Raw genomic sequence first — 25,829 nt, 5'->3', positions numbered from 1 at the left:
AATTGTTGCTTGATGCATTAGAAGGTGTCTTTTTACATCTATTCCTTCCTTTGTTATTGTCCTGTCAGTACCATGTCGATTCTGACCACGCCCCCTCCACGCTTCCAGCGTTGTTGTTGTGATATAGATGCTTTATACATCACATTTTTTTATAATAGTATTGCTCTGTTGATTTTGAGATTGTTTGGACACTTATTAGTGGGATTTTGCCAATTGTCACGTGATTATTAAATATAGTTTTTTTGTGTTATATCTGCATGCCACATACTAGTCAGTGGGAGTGTAATTATTCTGACTGCTGATTGGTTGTCATTAGGTATAAGTGTAGCAGCTGTGAAATTGTTTGTATAGCCTGAGGAAACAGTGCTGTGCCACTGAGAAACCTGTTGCTGTTTTTTAATTTTGTATTTAATTTTTATTCTTATATCATCTCGCTGCTGCACCTTTTTTATCCTGGATTATCGCCTACTGACAGCTGATTGTTTATTGCTGAGTGCTGGTTGTCACTGACCGCTGACCTTCGCCTGACACTCTCTGTGGTCTTTATTGATCATCCCTGGACTCCCTCTGGTGGGACGAGGATAGCCCCTGTTCCAGGTGTGCCTAAGAGTCTGCCGGACGACTTATTGGTTCCGGTCTGCCTGTATAGCACATCTGTGCTGACCACCACGTCAGTAGGATTAACTTCGCCTGTCTTACCACCATTGGTTTACTGGTCTGATTTGCACTGTGTGGCACCCTCTATTTTTTGTATTTATTAAAAGTATTGTAATTACAAGGTGCTGACAATGTGTTCACATAAAGGTATATTAGATATAGAAAATTACCCATTGAATGTCTGTAATAGCAACATAATAGAGAGTTGTACCTTCAGAATGTTGGAACCTGAGAAAGCTGCATGGCAACAGATATGAAATCATATCATGAACCTCCTGTGGTGGAAGAACACTATGCCTTCTGTACATGGACAGATAGAAAACAAAAACAGGTCCACCCCCACACACACACTATTTTTGTTATTTAACCATACACCAAGACTGACAAGTATAATCTACTAGTTGGATTTACAAAGAAACATTTAAACTTTTTAACACCCTTCTGTAACCGCATTTTGACATCAATACAGCAAGGTAATGTGAACAGGCCAGTACTGGTGACAGGGCGAGGCTTCAGGGCAAATTCCATGTATTTGATCCAAGCCTGCTTCTGCAGTATAGAAAATTGAAGACAGAGACCTGAGTTAGGATCATATGACTTTGTGTGTATTATCCAGCCATGGGACTGAAAAGGTTTTTAGTATTTATTGTATCTGTGGTAAGTAAATTGGACATGAGAAGAATTTTGCCCCCTATAGTTAAAATTAAAGAAATTCCTTCTTCCAAATTCCTATATTGAGCAGTCCAAGTACTTGACATAGGAAATGCAGAATAAAGGAGCCAGGCATTGGCAACATGCTTTTACTTTAAAACTGAGGTTCTGCACATAACTATTCCCCAACTGTAAGGTAGAAGTGAAAACCCTTGTAAACTAGAGGATCCAGAAAAGCATTGATAGAGAGTAATTTCATGACAGCTAAAATTGCTTTATGAATGTCATTATCACCCAAACTCATTCAGGGCTCTGAAATCTAGGACTGGCCTGTCTCTTTACCAAAAAAAGACAAGACTAAAACTCTTGGCTGTGCTGGGACACTGGAACCTCTTACAATACTTTTGACTGCTACAATTGAGTTATGTATTTGAAGATTATATACATTTTGTCTGTATATACTGGGAATGGTGAATTTACAAAATATGGAAGACTAACATTTTGTTTATTAAACTCTAGTTCATAACCTTTTGAAATGACAGCTAAAATTTAACTTTATCAAAATGTTTCTGAAGTGGAGCAAACAAGCTCTGACACAGAACAAAGGTATTCACAAACCATCATTATGACTTACTGTGCTGCAATAATGAGTGACTCCATGTTTTCTGCCTTTGATTTGCACTAATGATTTAAAGCTTTGTGAATTTTGTGCTTGGAAGGTAAAAAAAAAAAAAAAAAAAACTCTGCTGGTACAAAACTTTAAAAGAAGTAAGCTGATTTTTAAGCATTAATGAGTAAGGTAAAAAGGGACTTTTACTACCAGTTTTTAAATCAGCTTATCTTATTCGTTCAAATGAAATGATAAATTAATCAGGAAACAGCAAAAGATTACGGTTTATGAGTAAAGGATGCATGCAAGGTACCTTCTGAGTATCAACCCATAAATTGACGAGAAAGAGAGGGTGCGATGGCACTACTGGGAGTATAGAGGATCGGGCTAATAGTATAGATTTGGGCCTTAGTAATAATCTTACATGCCCGCTGGTGCTATGTACCAAATTCAATGCAAACTGTACAACCAAGGGGTTGTGAAAAAGGGGTACATTCAAATAGCACTCACATCCTCATATAGAAAATCAATTAGTGTGGCGTGACGCGTGTGTGTGTGTGAAAGAAATGACACATTAAAAATTAAACTTTAATAGTAGAGATTAAAAATTGGGCACACTTTAAAAACCCTAGGCAACTAGTAGTTATGTTATATAGTATGTCTGTTGATGATCAGACAAAGTGAATTTAGTATATCAGATAATCCTTATATCTCCTCCTAAGGATTATATTAATTCTGTAACCAATATAACCAATATTAAATAAAGTGCTTATATTTTGTCTGATTAATTGCTTTATAGATAGTAAACTGTAAGTCCATTATTATTGATAGGACTTGAGATAATCTGCTGGCCGATGGCTAGCTCATTCCATCTTGTTACCCTTATAAAATGATTCTAGAGTGAAATAGAAATACCAAGAGCTGTGTAATCCCGTTAAATTATAGTTGCTACACCTTAGTCATGTATTGCTATACACTGTAGATATAACGAGAGTATTCTCATCTACTGCTATGTTAGCCTGCTAAAGTAGCTTAATGCTGGTAGATTTATGTTGAATGAAGTGCTAATATAAGGTCACAAACATTAACTTATGTGTGCCTGTTGTAGAATGAGATGCGAAGGTAGTATTTTCTGACATGCAGACAATATCCTCTTTATTCAATGCAACAATTCTCCTGTTAATATATCAAGAGCAATGCTTGCTCGTATGTTTGGTGTAATTGAAACAAAAAGGAGGGGGGAGAAAGAGTTACAAAGTGTCTTAATTGTGGATGACTAATAGATTGCTACAATTGATGTAGTATAATCATCATGTTATTCATAACTGTATACTCGGGTTCATTTGTGGTGTATTGCACCGTGATTAATATAAAACTGGATTTTACTGATACAGATATAATGTGCTTACTCGCCGATAATTAAATCTTCTAGGTAACATATTCAGCAACTGCTCAATAATGTATCTGTATCAGATAAATAGTGTATCAGACTCGGTGCTGTTTACAAAGAACGCAGCTTATAGACCACCACATATCATCAGTCAATCACAGCTGTGTAATCGAGTTCGCTTGCAGTCTGTTACATCTTACATTGTATGTAGCTTAATATTACAAATCTCAGTATGATGTCAATACTGCCAACATTTGTGTTCTGTGGGTGGCGTATTGTGCCTCTGATTAATAGTGCATCTCAATCAGATTAGTATGTAAGACTCAGTGCTGTTTTAAGAAAACACAGCTTATAGATTATAGCATGCCGTTAAATGAAAGAAAAGATTTTGTATGACTTATTGATGTTAAAGAGTAAATGCTTGTTTAGGTTTTGCCAAAGTATACTTGTTAGAGTTTAGCGCATTATATACTAACGTAGCGTTTAGATTTACAGCTCTATGTTGGTACCAAATATATTGAATGACCGCCCAATATGCACAAACTAACTTGGAATATAATACTCCCAAGTGTGTGGCGGTATTATTTGTGCACGGAATACTGAAGCTGTCTGTTAATACAAAGGTATATCATCTCAAAAATTAGTTACTACAGATATTTAGCAATAATCAGCACTTAAGATTACAAAACGAATGCTAATCAAACACTGTCCACAATCCACATATGAGACATCAGTCTCAAGTATAAAGTGTTTGAATCCCTCTCGGAGAGTATCCTTATCTGATTAGATCTGAGTATACATTGTCGTCAGCTCAGATAATCATAGTGATTAACTAACTAGTTTGACTTATATAATTATCACTCAAGGTATCAAAACTACACACCAACAACAATCTGTGAATACAGTAATAGACACAAATAAAATTCAGATTCCCATTATACTATTTAGTTAATTGATTATCAGCAAATATGATTAAACTACATGGTACGTGCACTACTACAAAAATTATAAATACATTTTCGAATGCAGTTGCCTTATCATTTAAGAATCATAACTAGTATAAAGTGACGGACTTTAACAAATCCTAAGATCACACATACCTGTAAATCATGATCTTTTTATGAAAGTAATACGTCTGGATACTATTAAGAAAAAATAAATATTATCTACCTATCAAAGCAAGACTTTTGTTTCTTGTTACTACTATGAAACGAAAAATACCTTGCCGATTTAAAAATCCATCAGATCAAACTCAGGATCTGATTCGTCATCCAACTTTTAAGGCGTGTACTGCAACAGTACAAAAGACTGCGGAATCCGCGGCGCCCCGCCTTCGAAAAAGCCGATATACCCGGCGAAACATGTCAGGAGCAGGGGGAATTGGGACCCCTCAGTTTTAAAATCTAGTCAAACTAGTTAGTTAATTACTATGATATCTGAGCTGACGACAATGTATACTCAGATCTAATCAGATAAGGATACTCTCCGAGAGGGATTCAAACACTTTATACTTGAGACTGATGTCTCATATGTGGATTGTGGACAGTGTTTGATTAGCATTCGTTTTGTAATCTTAAGTGCTGATTATTGCTAAATATCTGTAGTAACTAATTTTTGAGATGATATACCTTTGTATTAACAGACAGCTTCAATATTCCGTGCACAAATAATACCGCCACACACTTGGGAGTATTATATTCCAAGTTAGTTTGTGCATATTGGGCGGTCATTCAATATATTTGGTACCAACATAGAGCTGTAAATCTAAACGCTACGTTAGTATATAATGCGCTAAACTCTAACAAGTATACTTTGGCAAAACCTAAACAAGCATTTACTCTTTAACATCAATAAGTCATACAAAATCTTTTCTTTCATTTAACGGCATGCTATAATCTATAAGCTGTGTTTTCTTAAAACAGCACTGAGTCTTACATACTAATCTGATTGAGATACACTATTAATCAGGCACAATACGCCACCCACAGAACACAAATGTTGGCAGTATTGACATCATACTGAGATTTGTAATATTAAGCTACATACAATGTAAGATGTAACAGACTGCAAGCGAACTCGATTACACAGCTGTGATTGACTGATGATATGTGGTGGTCTATAAGCTGCGTTCTTTGTAAACAGCACCGAGTCTGATACACTATTTATCTGATACAGATACATTATTGAGCAGTTGCTGAATATGTTACCTAGAAGATTTAATTATCGGCGAGTAAGCACAAAATATCTGTATCGGTAAAATCCAGTTTTATATTAATCACGGTGCAATACACCACAAATGAACCCGAGTATACAGCTATGAATAACATGATGATTATACTACATCAATGGTAGCAATCTATTAGTCATCCACAATTAAGACACTTTGTAACTCTTTCTCCCCCCTCCTTTTTGTTTCAATTACACCAAACATACGAGCAAGCATTGCTCTTGATATATTAACAGGAGAATTGTTGCATTGAATAAAGAGGATATTGTCTGCATGTCAGAAAATACTACCTTCGCATCTCATTCTACAACAGGCACACATAAGTTAATGTTTGTGACCTTATATTAGCACTTCATTCAACATAAATCTACCAGCATTAAGCTACTTTAGCAGGCTAACATAGCAGTAGATGAGAATAATCTCGTTATATCTACAGTGTATAGCAATACATGACTAAGGTGTAGCAATTATAATTTAACGGGATTACACAGCTCTTGGTATTTCTATTTCACTCTAGAATCATTTTATAAGGGTAACAAGATGGAATGAGCTAGCCATCGGCCAGCAGATTATCTCAAGTCCTATCAATAATAATGGACTTACAGTTTACTATTTATAAAGCAATTAATCAGACAAAATATAGGCACTTTATTTAATATTGGTTATATTGGTTACAGAATTAATATAATCCTTAGGAGGAGATACAAGGATTATCTGGTATACTAAATTCACTTTGTCTGATCATCAACAGACATACTATATAACATAACTACTAGTTGCCTAGGGTTTTTAAAGTGTGCCCAATTTTTAATCTCTACTATTAAAGTTTAATTTTTAATGTGTCATTTCTTTCACACACACGTCACGCCACACTAATTGATTTTCTATATGAGTATGTGAGTGCCATTTGAATGTACCCCTTTTTCACAACCCCTTGGTTGTACAGTTTGTATCAACCCATAAAACCATAGAGATTTCTGGAAGTAATTGTAGGTTCCTACGGGAATAGGACCCTCAATTCCTTCTGTATTTCTTTGATAAAACTGTGTCTTCTCTTACAAATATTGTATTATCACTGTAATTTTATCATGGACAGCGCTGCAGAATTTGTTAGCGAATTATAAATGAACTATAATAAAATAATTTCTATCTACTATAGTGTACAGAAGCCATATAACCACAAGTACCGGAGGTACCGCAAAAAAAAAAAAAAAAAAAGTACAAGACCATTTAAAAAAAAATAAACAAACAAGACAAGAAGATTACGTGAAAATTAAATTAAATCAAGGTGGATAAAATAGGGTTAGCTCATATGTTAGCTTAATAAACATTGAGCTAATTAGCATGAGTTGAATTCCTTTCTTTTCTTGCAAGTACAAACTCTGCAATCCACATATAATTTGCCATTAAAGCAAACTATATCTTTTGAAACTTAAAACGGACATAAAACACGTTATTACAATACGTTTCTGTAGTTTTGCAATTAATTAACATAACAGCTGGATATGAAAACTTGGATATATTAGCACATAGTTAACTGTAATTACTTTTCAATTGGCAAACTCCTAAGAATTTATTTGAGGAAAAAAAAAACCTCCAGACTTGTTACTGAAGACGACATGTATAGTCATTATTTTGTAAGCATAATCAACTTTAATGGTACTAGTTGTGGACAGATATGTAGCTGGGTTAGGCGTGTGAAGTATGCAGTGACCACTTCCAATTCTCAGAACTGTCAAACCTACAATTCTCAGAAGCCGCGTTCGGCAAGCGCTTAGAGCCAGTGCCGGCACATCTGCTTCATCGATGACGTGGCACTATGGAGGCGTCACAAGTAAGGGAGTTTAGAAAAAACATTTGCATGCACAAAGGGATCTGCTGCACAATAATGGATTACACATATATAATTCATATGTGAGACTCTTCTATTTGCATGCAATATTTCTAATACTTAAAAGGAATTAGAAATATTGCATGCAAATAGAAGCATCTCACATATGTAAGTAAGGCAGACCTACGTAAATAAGCACCCAAAACTGCAAGTCAGAATGTTTAAATACATATTATACACACAAACATATGTGATGGATCTCTGGCTACCCCGACTGGGTAGCTCCTTCCAACCCCTGGAACCAGCCGCTATGTAGCGGAGAAGTGATTATTGCAAGAGCCCACCCAAATAACTAAACATACCAGCATTTAGGTGAACAAAGAAGAACATTTTAATGAGGAAAACACACATCTTTTATACACAAAACTCATCTTGATAAGAGCCCTGGCCGTCCTACAATTTTCCCGCCATTCCCGCACCTCCAGACAGGCGCCATCCCTAGAGTCCATTGTTCCATAGTATCCAGAGGAATATGGTGGATGATTTTGGGGTGATCCAGGGGGAGTGGCGGCACTTCCAGGGTGTCGTTGGAAAGACCGGAGTTAGGCGTAGGCAACCGGACACCGGGAAGGCCAGAGGAAATGGGGGTTGTAGGGGATCCGGAAGCCCCGGTTCCCAATGGAGCACCCCTCCGGCAATCACCCCACCTCTCGCCCCCCCAAGGGGAACCAAACCCCAAAAGAGAGGAGCTCTGGGACAAAGGGCTACTGGAGGGACCTGGGTCAAAGGACACCGGTAATTTGGGATGCTGCAGCTGACCGGTAGTTCCAGGGGTCCAGCCGGCTAAAGGGGAATGTGGCGGTCAGGGACCATCTCCTCCAAGATGAGATCCCACACACACACACACACACAAGGGGAACAAAAAGGGTCTGGGGAATCGCGGTTGCTCTGAGCCCAAAACCGCGGAGAACAAGAGGGGGTAGGTGATAGGAGGGGTAGGAATTTAACACTTGCAGCCCTGTATCCGTGACAACATACACACACACACACATATATATATATATATGAACACCTAGGGACTCACTTGGAAGTGTTCTCCGAAAGTTCCAAGCGAGCTCAGCGTTCACTTGGAGCACTTGACGTACGCGGCCAGAGTTATATTACAGAGTAAGGGGGAGATAATGAAAGTATATTGGTAGTAGGGCTGTGTGATTAATCGTGATTTTATTTTCTTGTGATTTCAAATCGTATGAGATTTTTTGGAAAAAAAAACCCAAAACCAATCAGTCAAGCCATTTGTCCCGCGCTGCACAAAGAGAAATGGGGGCGGAGTTCAAGCTTGCAGCGAGTTATGGGCTATTTCATTCTGTAATGAGGGACTGTCAGGAGTGACTGAAGTGCTAATCCCGATAACTGACTGAAGAGGAATCATGAAGCGGAACTGGCTAAAACTACAGGAAGATATAGCCGGCAACTCTCTGATATGCTGCAACTCCACAGATGACTGGGGTATGATAAAATATAATGGGGATTTGGGATTAATCTCTTTTTATGCTGGCATCCTTCAGATTAAGCTGTATTGCAAAACAGAGCACAGGAATGCTGGCATCAGATGACCTTTTTTAGCAAGACCATGGATGATGGGAGGGTACAGCTTCCATTTAAAGTAGGGTGCCTAGACTGCATGTCTAACCTCTACTTTAGTTTACCCATAGTTACACAGAATGAGTATTGGCAGAAAACCTAACCGTTAGACATAATGGAAGTTAAACATCAGAACATTTATTGAGCGATCAGTGTAAAGGCTGACACACACAGAGCAGCGTGGCATGATAATGCGGCTGTGCGCACTCCGTGTGACTTTTCGTCTCTGCTCACACAGCCGCGTCAAGTTGCGTAGCTGAGCTCACTGCCTCGCGCTGCATCACCTGCAATGTGTCACAGCCTTAAATGTGTTTTGCACTAGTTGATCTGTTCAAATCGCTAACTCTAATTAAGAAAACTTTCAAGGTAGGGTTAAGCTGGACTTAGTTTGTCCTGACCAATTTTATGTTCAGTGTTCTGCACACTGTTCATGTTTGCTAGCACCGTATTCATATATTCATACAAAATTGCCTCTATGAAACCTTCTGGCTGATTTATGTTCGGTACTTGTAAATAATAATCACCCCTTCATAGTCAGGTGTACACATTACGTTTATGAAATTCTTTGAGAATCCCTTAATATTGTAGGTGACATCTGTGATGCTATTTTGTTTGGCTGAATTATTATTCAGTCTGTTTTGCCCACTAAGTTATGTATGTGGTGTGTGTATGTTGCTGTGTGTTTGCATGTATGTTGTGTGTCTGCATGTATGTTGCTGTGTGTGTGTGTGATTAATTGCATGCTCTGCGGTATGTGTGTTGCTGGGTATTTGAGACTGTGTACATGTGTGAATACACTGTGTGTGTATTGCTGTGTGTGTGTACTCATTTGTATCTGTATGCTCTGCAGTGTGTGTGTGTCCGCATTTAGGGACAGACATCAGGCATTCACTCTCACTGAGTGTTGGAGTGCTAAGAGTATTTAAATATATTTTTATGACAGAATTTAAGCCATTTGCCATCCCTGCTCCTGCCCAATACATAATACTTTTGCCCAGGGGGTGGTGTTGGGGTGTCCGTCTTTCCTATTTGGAAATGAAGGGAGGTATGGCGCAGTGTAGTGGCAGGAGCAGCGGCATCAACAGGCCTTGGTGTCGCAGTGGTCTGGCGGTCTCCATGTGGTTCAAGTTGGGAGCAAGAAACTTATTGTGAGCATATATTTATCTATTTATAAGATTCTGTACTGTTTAATGCATTTTTTTAAATCGAGAAATGTATGTTTAACAGTTATTAAAAATTGCGATTAAAATCGCAATATTTCATGGCCAAAATTGCAATATTAATTTTTCCCCATATCGCACAGCCCTAATTGGTAGGTTTGTTTACTACACATAACTAAACATTTTATATTATAATTGCAGAGTGTTTCATGTCCCTTTAAAAGGGACACTAAAACCAATTTTTTTCTTTCATGATTCAGATAGAGCATGTAATTTTAAGCAACTTTCTAATTTACTCCTATTATCAATTTTTCTTCTTTATTTTGCTATTTTTGTAGCACTTGCTGAATGGTGGCTACATTAAAAAGTTGCTTAAAATTACCTGCTCTATCTGAATCATGAAAGAAAAAAAATGGGTTTAGTATCCCTTTAAAACCTCCCAGATCCAAATCATGATGTATTTTGAAGGATTCTATCATATCTTCCTTCTCTTTCCCAAGAATTCTAGATTAGATTTAGGAACAGGTAATTAAACTTACTTTTTGCCTCTGCATCATGTTGAGCAAATCTCCAAAGGGAGAATCCTCAGGGTTATCAAAAGCCAACAAAGCCAGTGTCCTCTCCATTTCAGTTAGGCATTCTCTGCTCTCCTCTCCTTGCTCTGCTAGTTGAGTTTGAGCAAACTCCAGAGCTGCTTCAGTCTCTCGCTGTCGGATCAGTTCTATTAGGTGTTGTTGCTGCAGAAATATACCACACACACAAAAAAAAAAAAAAAAAAGGTCAGGACAAAGTTTATATTTTTCTATATTGCTCTTTATGATAAACAGAAATACACTGTTACAGCCAGTAATAAGCAAAGCCACAAAGTCAATTTTGTGAGGAAGGACCAATGCAGTAAAATGACTCAGTTCATAACAGGAAATCAAAACCCAGACAAGCTCACTCTCAATTTTAACAAGTTTAGCTATTCAAGTCTTTTTTTTTATTTTAAATGCCACACTGTTTTCTGACTACAGTATCCCTTTAACTTTTTCTATTACCCAAAAATGAACTTGAACAGATATGTTGAAAAGGCCTGGCTGATATCACCCAAGGTTTCTGTGCTCTGGCATAAATGAGCTAAACGAGAGTGCCTAATGAAATACTCCTATGTGCTGGAATGTCTCATAAATATGTATGCTATAGAACATTGCCCATGCAGTGCTTTGCACTAGCAGCTCACTGATCATTGCTGCTGACCTGGAGGTGAAAATACAGATATCGATTGGTGTCTAACAGCTCAGGGTGCAGGGAATTTATCAGTGCAATGGCTTCTTGAATCTGTCCTTTCAGGATCATCTCCCGTATCTTTATCCTTTCGTCTAGGCTCTCTAGATCCACACTAGGCTCAATGCCGGACTCCATACGGAATTTTTCAGCCGCTTCCTTGAAACCCTCTGAGAAAGAATGGAAACAGTCAAATAGCTGTAATACCTGCATTTTATTGATTTTTTATACATTGGCACAGAAAATTGTTAGCATTATGTCAACTTATTTTACTTATTTATTAAAAAACAAAACCTGACTAGTTTATATTCCACTTGTAAACTTAAAGAACTGGCAGTAACAGATTTACATTAGACTACGAGATTTCTTATATTACAACCAGTTCCAAAGTTGACAGCTCAAATGTAAACTTAGTTATTCATAAAATGTACATGAAGCCTCAGTACAGATCTAGCAACTAAATGTATTTTTTGTGTCCCACCTACTAAATAGAAGTTCAGATTGCATGCATCATCATATATGTGATGAACAGGATTTTGCCAACCCTGCAACAGTCACCATTTTGTCGCAGAAAGGGTTAACGAACCATTTCCACCTTAACCAGTTTGTCACAGTTTAGTTTAGTGGGTGGAAGGTTTAACAAACACTTGTCTGTACTAGACCCAGAAAAATGCCCAAACACCCGTTTAATGCCCCCCACAATAAACTCTCTCTGCTGCCACCACTTTAAAGGGATATGAAAACAAAATGTATGCTTACCTGATAAATGTATTTCTTTCTTGACATAGTGAGTCCACGGATCATCAATTACTGTTGGGAATATTACTCCTGGCCAGCAGGAGAAGGCAAAGAGCACCACAGCAGAGCTGTTAAGTATCACTTTCCTTCCCGCAAACCCCAGTCATTCAACCGAAGGGAGAGAAAGGAAATAACACAAGGTGCAGAGGTGCCTGAAGTTTATATAAAAAAGGCCTGTCTGAAAAAAACAGGGAGGGCCTTGGACTCACAGTGTCAAGAAATAAATAAATTAGGTAAGCATAAATTTTGTTTTCTTTCTGATGACAAGGCGAGTCTACGGATCATCATCAATTACTGTTGGGAATCAATACCCAAGCTAGAGGACACAGATGATAAGGGAGGGACAAGACAGGTAACCTAAACAAAAGGCACCACTGCTTGCAGAACCTTACTCCCAAAAGAACCTCAGCCGAGGCAAAAGATCAAAATGATAGGATTAAGAAAGAGTGCTAAGAAAACCAATTTGCAGCCTCACAAATCCGTTCTATAGAGGCCTCAATCTCGAAGGCCCAAGAAGGAGAAAACAGCCCTAATGGAAAGAGCTGAAATCCTCACATGAGACTGCTGTACAGTCAACCCCTATACCAAACGATACTACTTCTCAACCAGAGATAAAGAAAAGTGGCAGTAGCTTTCCGACCCTTACGTTTTCCAGAAAGCAAACAAAACGCCTAAGACTGGCGAAAATCTTTAGGCGCCTGTAGATAGCAATAAAGAACCCACACAACTACTAAGTTGTGCCACAACCATTCCTTATGAGAAGGAGGATTAGGACAGGAAGAAGGAACCACAATTTTCTGAATCATATTTCTGTTCGAAATCACTCCAGGACTGCCTTATCCTCATGAACTACGAGATAAGGAGAATTACACTGCAATGCTGAGAGCTCAGAACCCTCCGAACAAAAGATTAGCAGTAACAAATATAACTTGAAAGATAAAAACCTAATAACTATGGAATACATAGGCTCAAATGGAGCCTGATGAAAAACTTTAAAAACAAGGCTAAAACACCAAGAAGGATCAACAGATTAACATACAGGCCTGATTCTGGCCAGGGCCTGTCAAATGGATTGAACATCCGGCAAGTCCGCCAGACGCTTGTGCAACAGAATGGATAAGGCGGAAATCTGACCCAGGAGGGGACTGACAGATAATCCCTTCACAAAGCCATCCTGGACAAAAAGGCAAAATCCAAAGGATCCTGACCTTGTTCCGAGAAGACCCTATAGCCTCACACCAATAAAGGTTTTACACCAAAATGCTTTAGGTGGCAGGCTTACAAGCCTGAATCATGGTCCAAATAACCGAGTCGGAATTCCATACTTACCGAAATAGAACGTTTGGATGAAGAAAACACTCCTTGAGAAGACGGTCCATTCTCAGAGGAAGCCTCCACAGAGGTAAAAAAAAGACATTACTCCTAGGACTGCATACCAAATCCTGCGAGGCCACGCAGGAGCTACAAAAATCACTGATGCTCATCCTGAGTGAAGACTCGACATAGGAGAGCAAACGTAGGAAAGGATTTGTTCACCTGCCGTAGCAAGGAACTGCCAGTGCAACAAACAGAAAAAAAAACCCCAGAGAATCTCTCAACCTCGAACCAGACTTAGGAAGCTTGGCGTCCTGACGAGACGCCATCGGCTTCAATTCCAACAATCCCATCTGGTAGTTAAACTGAGAGCCTTTACAGATGGAGACCCTACTCCCTGGGATGGAAAGTCTGACTACACAGGAAATCCGTTTCCCAAAGTCCACCCCTGGAATGTGGATTGCAGATAGACACAATTGTCAACTTCTGCCCAATGACCAATCTAAAACACCTCCTACATGGTTAAGGAACTCTGAGTTCCACCCTGGTAGTTGATAAAAAGCAGGGGTGACAATGTCCGACTAGAAACCAGCTAAAGACAACTGAGGACAAGACAGAGCATTGAAAAACGCTCCCATCTACAAGAGGAGAACAGACACTTCCGAGTCCAAAAAACCCTGCACTAAACAGGGCCCAGACCAATTCCCAGTCCAGCTGGTTGGCATCCGTGGACACAACACCTAGGAATGTCTCTCGAGGCACGCACCCTGAAACATCTTGAGAAAACACTATGGGGTAGAGACTCTTGTCGACTGACCTAGATCTATTCTCCAAGACAGATCCAACTGTTCTTCCAATTTATGGAAAACAGCAATACATTGAAAACACTGAAAGAGGAAGTCAAGTCAACTGTAGCTAGAAACCATCAAACTTCCTGGATGCAAAATATCCAGCGATTTACCGGACCACAAAAAGCTAGTTGTTGGCCGGATAGGGTACTGCAGAAAAAGGAAACAAATAAGCCCTTGACAGTCTGACCTCTGTCAGAAGATCCCTCTAGACCTAGAACCTAATAAAGTCTTGTAGAAGGAAAAAGGGGACTCTCCTTCAGATTCATTTCCCCACTATGGGAAAAAAAGCTTTGACAAGAGTTCTCGAAGAGAAACTGCTCGAAGAATGAGCGACACCTGAGCCTTATGATGTCCAGAAGGTATGTACTAGCCCAGGAGCTAAAAGTCCTTATAGGACTTGAAGACAAAGTCCGTAGCCTGCAAAACATGATTTAGTCGAGGCTATTAGACCCCCCCCCCCCCCCCCCAGAGAGGAGGAACTCACTAAGAGGAACACAAAGCCACCGCTAGATTTGAACTCTCTACCTTCAGCCTTTAAGGTAGCAAACTTGAGAAGATGCCAATCCTGTGAACAAAAAGTACACAACCTTCAGGTCTATGTTTGATATGAACAGGCCCTCTTCAACCAAAAAATGGATACTACTTGAAGGTCAGAACCTGAGAAGCTTGAAGAAACCACCTAGCTCCCGTTCTCAGACAGGGACTACAGCTATCACTCTCAGAGACAGATGTCATCATATGGAATTGTAAATATTCAAAAGGATTATCTGCTCCTGGGAAGAAATAAAGATTGGATTTAAAAAAAAAAAAAAAAAAAAAAAAAAAAAAAAAAAAAAAAGGTATGACTGACAAGACAAGGAAACCGAAAACTTTCCTATAGTTCTTGACGAGTAGTGAAAAACATCTTACCACCTACACCACACGCATTATAATAAATATATATGACCGATAGGTAAACTCCCACAGCAGCCACTGCATCAGGAAGTGCTATTTCCAGAAGCGCTATCATTACAAGCAATTCCGTGTTATTACTTTGTAGCAATGTACAGGACGTTATTATGTGTTGCAGCATTGTGGGCTGTGCGTGAGTATGAGCATTGAATATGGGCATTACAGCTATGTTAGAAAGCATGCTCATACTCACTCACAGCCCAAAATGCTGCAACACATAACAGCCTGTACATTGCTACAAAGTAATAACACGGAATGGCTTGTAATGATAGCACTTCTGGAATTCGACAATGCGATCACTGATTATCCATGACCTGGAGAACAGACCCCAGATTGTGTGTCATACTGTCTAATTGTGTTAATAAGATTATACAGGCTTATATATATTTACATAAGTATAGGCTACACTGACACTAGAAAACAAAAAGGTGGCACAGCTGTTACAGGTTATTGTGCAACTGATAATCACGCACAGCCCACAATGCTGCAACACATAATAACAGCCTGTAAAGCCTTGTGAGTGCTGCCGGTGTGTGACATAGCGGAGCCTGTTCTTGTGTCTGGGAGTTGTGCACAAGGAGCCACAGGCAGTGGGCACTGAACACCGTGCGGACCATGAGTGACCACACACACGTGGGACATCTGGACAAAAGCGCGTGGTGTAAGGGAACTGGTGAAGATCTGATCATGAAGAAACACTCCAGCTGCACCCACTCGATGCCTGATGTCCCACTCCACTTGTCCCCCAAGGTATTCAATGTAACACTCCCACTGTCCTCACTCCTGCAGAAGTTTACTCTTGCGGGGCTCAGTCTGAAAACGGAGGGGGACAGCTGGCAGGCAAGCAACCAATTAGAAGGGGGAGCAGGGTGCTTGGCACGGGGCCCAGTGAGTGAGATTCCCTATTCCCCTGCACAGTTGAACAGTCAGGGAGGGGATTGTAATTGACATGTATTAGCAGCTCCAGCATGGGGGCTGGCTATAAGGACACTAGCTAGGGAGCAAGGAAAAACTCCTTGCTTTGTAGCTAGTGTGTCCTACGAACGTATTCTTATGTAGTGACACTTTATCATCAATTTTAGAAGCTTTAGCAGAAAAATTGTTGAAACATGTCAATTACAAACTTTATTATTTTTTAATTCTTTATTTGATTTCCCCATATTTTCTTCCATGCAAAAGTAACACCACTACTTAAACCAGGGGTTAACAAATCTGTTTAAAATTTAGGAGCTAGACAGTCTTTTGGGAGTAAGACAGTAGTGTTTGTAAATTGATATATGGAGAATAACCCAAAAAGTTAGTAGCCAGGGGCAACATTCTAGAAGCCAGTGGCTCCCTTGCTCCTTGGTTTGACAAACCCTGACTTAAACAAGTTAAAACTGTTTTTGTATGAAGCAACAATTATGTTAAAATATAAAAGTGCAAAAATTAAAATGATCTAATGAGTTATAAGCAATAGATTAAAGGGACAGTCTAGTATAAATTAAAGGAACACTGTAGCCCAAAAAAATATTTTGTGATTCAGATAGAGCATGCAATTTTAAGCAACTTTCTAATTTACTCCTATTATCAAATTTTCTTCATTTTCTTGGTATGTTTATTTGAAAAGAGAGAATGTAATTTTAGATGCCGGCCCATTTTAGGTGAACAACCTGGGTTGTCCTTGCTGATTGGACAGCACCTTTAAACAAGTGCTGTCCATGGTCTGAACCCACAATTTGCTGGCTCCTTAGCTGAGATGCCTTCTTTTCAAATAAAGATTGCAAGAGAATGAAGAAAAATTGATAATAGAAGTAAAATTAGAAAGTTGCTTACAATTACATGCTCTATCTGAATCATGAAAGAAAAAAATTGGGTTCAGTGTCCCTTTAAACTTTCATTATTCAGATAGGACTTGTAATTTTAATCAACTTTCCAATTTACTTTTATCATCAAATTTGCTTTTTTTCTCTTGGTATTTTTAGTTTAAACTAAATATGCTAATGTATAAGCCTTTGAGGGCTGCCTCTTATCACATGTTTTTTAAATCTCTTTTCAACACAAAGAGACAGAAAGTACACGTGGGCCATATAGATAACACTGTGTTCAGGAACAGGGAGTTATTTAAGATCTAGCACAATACAATGCTAAATTTAAGACAATAGATAATAAACAGTCACAGTCATGTGATCAGGGGGCTGGAAGAAGGTTGCTAGATACAAGGTGATCACAGAGGTAAAAAGTATATTAATATAACTGTGTTGGTTATGCAAAACTAGGGAATGGGTAATAAAGGGATTATCTATCTTTTAAAACAATAACAATTCTACGGTAGACTGTCCCTTTAATAATAAAAATTATTAACGGTATGTTTAACTATGTGACTAACCCGTTAGCAGAGGCTTAAGTCCGCTCTATAGCAGCAAAGCACTACTGGGAGCTAGTTGAACACATCTGGTGAGCCATTGACAAGAAGATGTATGTAGCCACCAATTATTAGCCAACTCTCAGTAATGCATTGCTTCATATAAACCTAACTAGGTACATAACTCAAAGAAAGCAAGAGAACAAAGTAAAATTCAGAACAGAAGTAAAATAGGAAAAAGGAACAAGATGGCAGCCAGGTATGGGACAAAGTATATTATTGTTTTTTGTTTTTCTTTAATTACCTGTTACAAGATAGTTCATGATCAGACGATTCATGTCAGCTCTTTGAATATGCAAGTTGTTAAGCTTTTCCATCCACTCATCTTTAGTGATCTCCTCTGGTTTCTCAGCATAACTCATTGTCACTCTAAATATAAAAAAAGTGAAATTTATTCAAATGTTAAAAAAAAATGAAGCCAGCATTCCATTTGCAAGCAAGTTGTGAAATGAATGCCAAGTAGACAGAATAAAAAGAACACCAAAGCCTAAAAAAATGTAAAGGGTCTTAATAATTGAAAAATTACATGCTATAATTTATTTATCAACCCTACACTACTGTGTGTTTAACCACAAAACAAATTACAGAGCTAGTTACATGTCCGAGTCATGTGACTAGCGCTTATGGGTGGATCAGCTGCTTAAAGGGACACTGAACCCAAATTTTTTCTTTCGTGATTCAGATAGAGCATGCAATTATAAGCAACTTTCTAATTTACTCCTATTATCAATTTTTCTTCGTTCACTTGCTATCTTTATTTGAAAAAGAAGGCATCTAAGCACCTTTTTTTTTTTTTTTTTTTTTTTAATCGGTGGATGAATTTATCCACCAATCAGCAAGAATAACCCAGGTTATGCACCAAAAATGGGCCGGCATCTAAACTTACATTCTTCCATTTCAAATAAAGATACCAAGAGAATGAAGAAAATTTGATAATAGGAGTAAATTAGAAAGTTGTTTACAATTGCATGCTCTATCTGAATCACGAAAGAAAAAAATTTGGGTTCAGTGTCCCTTTAACCCTTTGAGTGCTAATGACGGCTCTAAGCCGTCACAGAGTTTCCCACTCTGGTGCTAATGACGACTCAGAGCCGTCACTAGCACTCTCCCACCTTGAGGGAAATCTGGGGTGTCCTACCCCAGCGATCGTGCCTGTAGAGTGACAGGCATCGCCGGGGCTTCCCGTTTTGCGTGATGAAGTCACGCTCAATAACGTGAGGACGTCACCGCGCAACTTTATGCTATGTATCTCAGGCATCTAAGCAGCTAAAGAGAGAAAAAAAAAAAAAAAAAAAAAGAGAGAAAGAGAGAGATTACGAGTCTAAGTAAAATTCTAAAAGCCAATGGCTCCCAGGTTTGTTGTGCCCTTCTATAAACAAGAGCAGGTCATTTTTTTAGGTTATTATGGCCCTTTAAAAATAATGAACCAAGTAAAAATGGAAATTAAATATACATTAAATGGACATGAAAAAAAATTCTTTCATAATTCAGATAGAGCATACAATTTTAAATAACTTTCCAAATTATTTCTATTACCTAATTTATTTCATTCCATTTGTATTCTTTGTTGAAAATACCACCTAGGTAGGCTCAGAAGCTGCCGATTGATGGCTGCACATATATGCCTCGTCATTGGCTTTCAGCAAGCTCCCAGCAATGCATTGCTGTCTTTCAAAAAGGATACCAAGAGAATGAAGCAAATTGCAAAGTTGTTTAAAAGTGTATGATCTATCTAAATCATGAAATATTTTTTTTGGTTTTCATGCCCCTTTAACAGTGTGCAAACATTTTCAGAATCAAATGGTATTCTGACAATTCAGCCAGGATCTTTATCAACATCAACTTAAAAGCAACCACCTTCTGAAAGAAAATAGAACACTGAATGTAAAGGCAGACCGTTATAGGACTAGAAAAAAAAAGTGTAATTTCCAAAATCAGTAACAGGATTTGTTTTATTTGGTGGTTTTATTGTATTTATTTTTTTGGTGAGTCACATTACTTAAATCATGAATGAAAGTAGGTTTAGATTTATATCATAGTTGCACTGATTTGTTCCATAACAATCAAGTTTACCATCACTTTTTTTCCTCTTCAAATAAGTGTTTTTACAGCTAATCACTCCGATTTACTCATACTTCTCCTCTTCCCAGCTATGATCTACACTTTTTTTTTTATTCAGTGATGTTTCTTCATCCTGCCAATCGATTTTGTAGCCTTTAGGGATCCGTAGGAAAAAAGAAGCACATGCGCAATTGATCCAAGGGGCGTGCTGTATAAAGACTTCGCCGTTTAAAAGGCAAGAAAATCTATTGGCCGGATGAAGAAACGTCACTGAATAAAAAAAAATTAAAAAAAAGTGTAAATTGTTGCCGGGAGGAGGAGGAGGGGTGTGAGTAAATCTGAGCTGTAAACACACTTATTTCGAAGAGGTTAAAAAAAAAAAAAAAGGAATGAAAGTGGGGTTAGATTTATATCATAGTTACACACTGATTTGTCCCATAACGATCAAGTTTACCATCACTTTAAAGGGACATGATAGCTATATGGTAAATCACGTGAAAGTGATGCAGTATAACTGTAAAAGGCTAACAAGAAAATATCACCAGAACACCTCTATGTAATATAGGAAGATATTTTACCTCAAAATGTACTCAGCTTAGAATAGTAAGTGCTCTGTGAACAGTTATCATTCAGCTACTTCAACAGCCAATCAGCTTCATCAGTGCTGATGTCAAACTTTGCTTTACTTTGATTTCATAGTAAACTTCATTAAACTGAGGGGAAAAACATGACTGTGCCTGCACATGTCTGATGCACACTCCCTTGCAAATCCTGGGACTAGTATGCTAATGGGATGGTTAAAGGATCAGTCAACCCAGTAGATTTGCATAATCAACAAATGCAAGATAACAAGACAATGCAATAGCACTTAGTCTGAACTTCAAATGAGTAGATTTTTTTTCTGACAATTTTAAAAGTTGTCTTTTTCCACTCCCCCTGTACCATGTGACAGCCATCAGCCATTCACAAATGCATACACGTACCATATGACAGCCATCAGCCATTCACAAATGCATACACACTTATTCTTGCACATGCTCAGTAGGTGACTCAAAAAGTTTAACTATAAAAAGACTGTGCACATTTTGTTAATGGAAGTAAATTGGAAAGTTGTTTAAAATGGCATGCTCTATCTGAATAATGAAAGTTTAATTTTGATTGAGTGTCCCTTTAAAAAGGACATGAAATCCACATTGTTTCTTTTGTGAGTCAGAGAGAGAATACAGTTTAAAAGAATTGTTTAATTTACTTATTTTATCAAATTTGCTTTGTTCTCTTGCTATCCTTTGTTAAAAGGTATAACTAGGTAGTCTCAGGAGCTGGGAGCTAGCTGCTGATTGGTTACTGCAGATATATGCCTCGTGTGATTGGCTTACTGAAAACTTCAGCTAGTTTGCAGTAGTGCACTGCTGCTCCTTCAAGAAAGGATACCAAGAGAATGTAGCAAAATGGATAATATAAGTAAATTGGAAAGTAGTTTACAAATGTATGCTCTATCTGAATCATCTTTTTTTTGGGGGGGGGGTTTCATGTCCCTTTAAAATGGGATGTGGCTACTGAGGAAATTCTGAGGTAAAAAAAACTTTTTTCCATACAGATGTTCGGCTTTTACAGCTATGCTGCATCACTTTCAAATACTTCAACATTTGGGTATCATGTTCCTTTAAATGTAAATTTTAATGCACAAAAAAAATGTTTAACAGTTGCATAATGCAGAGTCTGATGATATATGAAACATCCAGATGCACATTTTTAGAAACCAGAAAAGGAATATGATTTTTTTTTTTATTATGTCATGACTCAGAACATACAATTTTAAACAACAATTGACTTTTATTATCAAATGTGTTAGATTCTCTTGGTATCCCTTTGTTAATTAGCAGCAATGTGCTACCAAACACATCTGGTAAGTCAATGACAAGAGGCAGATATGTGCAGACACCAATCAGCAGCTAGTGCATTGCTGCTTTTGTGCCTTCCTATGTATGCATTTCAAAAAAGGATACCAAAGAACAAAGCAAATTAAATAAATAAAAATGTACAGCCTAATTCAAACATGAAGAAGCCAGAAGTGAAATTATATAAAACTCCCCTTCCCTCAGCCAATAACAAAAATAATATACTAGTGTTTCCACACTGTGTTCTGTAAAGACATGATGTTTTATTTTGTGCGATTATGAGCTCCACAACAAATATAGTTGTGGCTGCACAGCCAGCAACAAAGAAAGAGTTGTAGTTTTATGAGTTACAATTTGTGGAGTGATATTCTGAATAACAGTTGGGTATTAATTTGTAACAAAGGGAACATTACAGTGTAATGGTAAGAAGTTATAGGTTCTTTAGATGGATAAACAGTTTGTTTCATTCTTGTGATAAAAAAGGCACTAAGCAGTTGCTTATCCTTAAAGGGGCAGTAAACTTACAAACTAATGTTAAATAATTCTCCACATAGTGCAGAATTATATAACATTAGCTTACCGGTAGCTTTATACTTTAAAGGATCGCAAAGAAATTGTAACTAAAACCTCCTTTTACCAGAACGCCGCTCCTTGCTCTACTGAGCTGGTCTGGATTTTACACAGTGTATCTCTGTAACACTGTGTGCCCGGTCGCGCCATTAAAATGAATGTAGCTCGCTCCCGCTCTGGTCTAGTAGCGGGAGCGAGCTACATTCATTTTAATGGCGCGACCGGGCACACATTGTTACAGAGATACACTGTGTAAAATCCAGACCCGCTCAGTAGAGCAAGGAGCGGCATTCTGGTAAAAGGAGGTTTTAGTTACAATTTCTTTGCGATCCTTTAAAGTATAAAGCTACCGGTAAGCTAATGTTATATAATTCTGCACTATGTGCAGAATTATATAACATTAGTTTGTACGTTTACTGCCCCTTTAATAGAAATCATTGCAACATGTATTATTAATCTTTTTAAATTGATTTTACCTTTTATTTATTTTTTTAACTCAATTTGTTCAGTGTCCATTACTAAACCCAATTTTTTTCTTTCATGGTTCAGATATAGCATGCAAATTTAAACAACTTTCTAATTTACTCATATCCTTTTTTTTTCGTTTTCTTGCTATCTTTATTTGAAAAGCAGAAATGTATACCTTAGGAGCCGGACCATTTTTGCTTCAGAACCCTGGATAGCACTTGCTTATGGTGGCTACATTTAGCCACCAATCAGAAAGCGATATCCAGGGTTCTGCACCAAGAAAGGCTTGCTCTTAAGCTTTACATTCCTGCTTTTCAAATAAAGATAGCAAAAGAACAAAGAAAATTTGATAACAGGAATAAATTAGAAAGTTGCTTAAAGGGACAGTCTAGTCAAAATTAAACTTTCATTATTCAGATAGGACATTTAATTTTAAATCAACTTTCCAATTTACTTTTATCAACAAATTAGCTTTTTCATCTTGATATTCTTAGTTGAAACTAAACCTAGGTAGGCTCATATTCTAATTTCTAAGCCCTTGAGGGCTGCCTCTAATCACATGCTTTTTAAATTGCTTTTCACAACAAAAGACTTGATAGTTCACGTGGGCCATATAGACAACACTGTGTTCAGGCACAGGGGGTTATTTAAAGGGACACTGAACCCAAAAATTTTTATTTTGTGATTCAGATAGAGCATGAAATTTTAAGCAACTTTCTAATTTACTCCTATTATCAAATTTTCTTCATTCTCTTGACATCTTTATTTGAAATGCAAGACTGTAAGTTTAGATGCTGGCCCAATTTTAGTAAACAACCTGGGTTGTCCTTGCTGATTGGTGGATAAATTCATCCACCAATAAAAAAGTGCTGTCCAGAGTACTGAACCCAAAAAATAGCTCAGATGCCTTTTTCAAATAAAGATAGCAAGAGAACGAATAAAAATAGATAATAGGAGTAAATTAGAAAGTTACTTAAAATTGCATGTTCTATCTGAATCACGAAAGAAAAAATTTGGGTTCAGTGTCCCTTTAAGATTTAGCACAACACAATGCTAAATGCAAGTCAATAGGGAGCTGTCCGAAGGTTCTTAGATACAAGGTAATCACATAGGTAAAAAGTATATTAATATAACTGTGTTGGTTATGCAAAACTGGGGAATGGGTAATAAAAGGATCATGTATCTCTTAAAACAATAAAAATTATATTGTAGACTGTCCTTTTAAATTTGCATGCTATATCTGAATCATGAAAGAAAAAAAAATGGGTTTAGTATCCCTTTAAGTTTCAAAAATGTCTCCACTCTTACCACACTGAGGGCAGGATTAGAGGGAGAAATTTTAAGTGATAGTTTTGCAAGAAAAAACATGTGCCCACTCATGAAATCATTTTTTAACAAAAAGATAATTAGAACAAAGAAAATTTGAATAACTTTGCACCTGACACTAGCTGGCAAAATCAGCATGTTTCTGAAATCTGCTCTATTAAACTATTAATAGCATCTGTCAGCCAAGATAATGTTTTTGTTAAACTACTAGCACAGGACAGGTTATAATTAGAAAGCAATCTTAGGTTAAACAAAATGGATTAAAGTGACACAAAACCCAAAACAATTCTTCCATGATTCAGAAAGAGCATACATTTTATGCTCTTTATCAATTATGGTTCAATATCTTAATATCCTTTATTGCGGGAGCAGCAGTGCACTACTGGGTGCTAGCTGAACACATCAGTAAGTCAATAACAAGAGGCATATATGTGTAGGGTGCAGACACCAATCCACAGCTCATAAGCCTACCTAGATATAAGTTTTAACAGAGGATTCCAAGGGAACAAAGCAAATTAGATACAAAAAGTAAAGAAAGTTGTTTAAAATGACATGCTCTATTTGGATAATGAAAGAAACATTTAGAATTTCATGCCCCTTTAAGAATTATTGCACACTTTACAGTTACAGTGAGAAATAATGAGCTTGGAATAAATACAATGTAAAAGAGCTAAATTTAATGACAACGAAAATAAAATTTAACAGGTGATGACAGCTACAACGTCAGATAAGTATTGATACACTGGGAAACATTAAACAACACGACGATCAGAGCTAGACGGCTCACAAGTACGGTATATACATTATACAATCGGTGAACGGAGGTAAAAAACATTATAATGGGGCCAAACAAGAAATTGGGTAGGACACTCGGTGGGTGGCACTCACCCGGCCAGACTCTACAATGGCAGGAACCGGAAGTGACTGGCTGCGGCCTACCACAGCTTCCCAGTTCGGCGATCGGACGGACCCTAAAAGGGGTCACTAGCCAACACGAAACGTCACCCCGATAACTGAGACTCCAAGAACTTCCGGCGGCAGCGTCACCCCTGACCCGAACACTCAACAAGGAGTCACGTGACTGGAGATCGCGATATTCTGTTCTGAATGCATCCCACGTGACCTTCGGAAACGTACGACCCGAACCACCCAGACGTATCTACGTGACGGCAAAAAATATGATACGGATCAGTTTCTTGCATAGCTATAAGAGACGCTTTTTGGAGCTGTGTTATTTTAATTAAATATATAATAAGCCTAATTACATGTTTTGCATTCAGTTGACGATTCTTAGTTGTTAGCACCGTACTCTGTTTAAGAGCTGGTAGTTAATCAAGTAAATAAACATTTGATATATACTATTCTACTTATCACAAAACTTACGTGTAAAAATAAACTCCTATATACTTTCAAACATTTTGAAGAGCAGTATTGATTAACCCCTTAATGACCACAACACTTTTCAATTTTCTGTCCGTTTGGGACCAAGGCTATTTTTACATTTCTGCTATGTTTGTGTTTAGCTGTAATTTTCCTCTTACTCGTCACATATTATATACCGTTTTTCTATGACAAGGAAGTTGGTTTCATATTTAAGCTAGTGATGTGCAGTTCATGAACGAATCGTTCATTTGAACTGGTTCTTTTTACTGAACTGTATGGGGCCCATTTATCAAAGGGCTTGCGGACCTGATCCGACACTGCGGATCAGGTCCGCAAGACCTCGCTAAATGCGGAGAGCAATACGCTCTC

At 37.8% G+C, this 25,829-nt stretch overlaps 1 protein-coding gene across 2 annotated transcripts in view; it reads right to left on the bottom strand.

Annotated features, from left to right (window-relative positions):
* Window positions 1–25,149, bottom strand: part of GID8 (GID complex subunit 8 homolog) — an 85,929-nt gene extending 60,780 nt beyond the window's left edge. Inside the window, exons 1-5 of one of the 2 annotated variants that reach the window (XM_053708368.1) lie at window positions 24,966–25,149; window positions 19,291–19,418; window positions 17,999–18,123; window positions 11,410–11,606; window positions 10,710–10,907 (exon numbers count right to left, since the gene is read on the bottom strand). In XM_053708368.1, coding sequence (XP_053564343.1) covers window positions 10,710–10,907; window positions 11,410–11,606; window positions 17,999–18,116 — 513 coding nt within the window. In that variant the 5' untranslated portion in view covers window positions 18,117–18,123; window positions 19,291–19,418; window positions 24,966–25,149. The remainder of the gene's footprint in view (window positions 1–10,709; window positions 10,908–11,409; window positions 11,607–17,998; window positions 18,124–19,290; window positions 19,419–24,965) is intronic. The other variant, XM_053708291.1, reaches the window with a different exon arrangement.
* Window positions 25,150–25,829: the final 680 nt, after the last annotated feature.

Source organism: Bombina bombina, chromosome 1 (assembly GCF_027579735.1).
Source record: "Bombina bombina isolate aBomBom1 chromosome 1, aBomBom1.pri, whole genome shotgun sequence".
Classification (NCBI taxonomy): Eukaryota; Metazoa; Chordata; class Amphibia; order Anura; family Bombinatoridae; genus Bombina; species Bombina bombina.
Note: the sequence above shows the minus strand (reverse complement) of the source record. Positions and strands in the feature narration are given on the sequence as shown.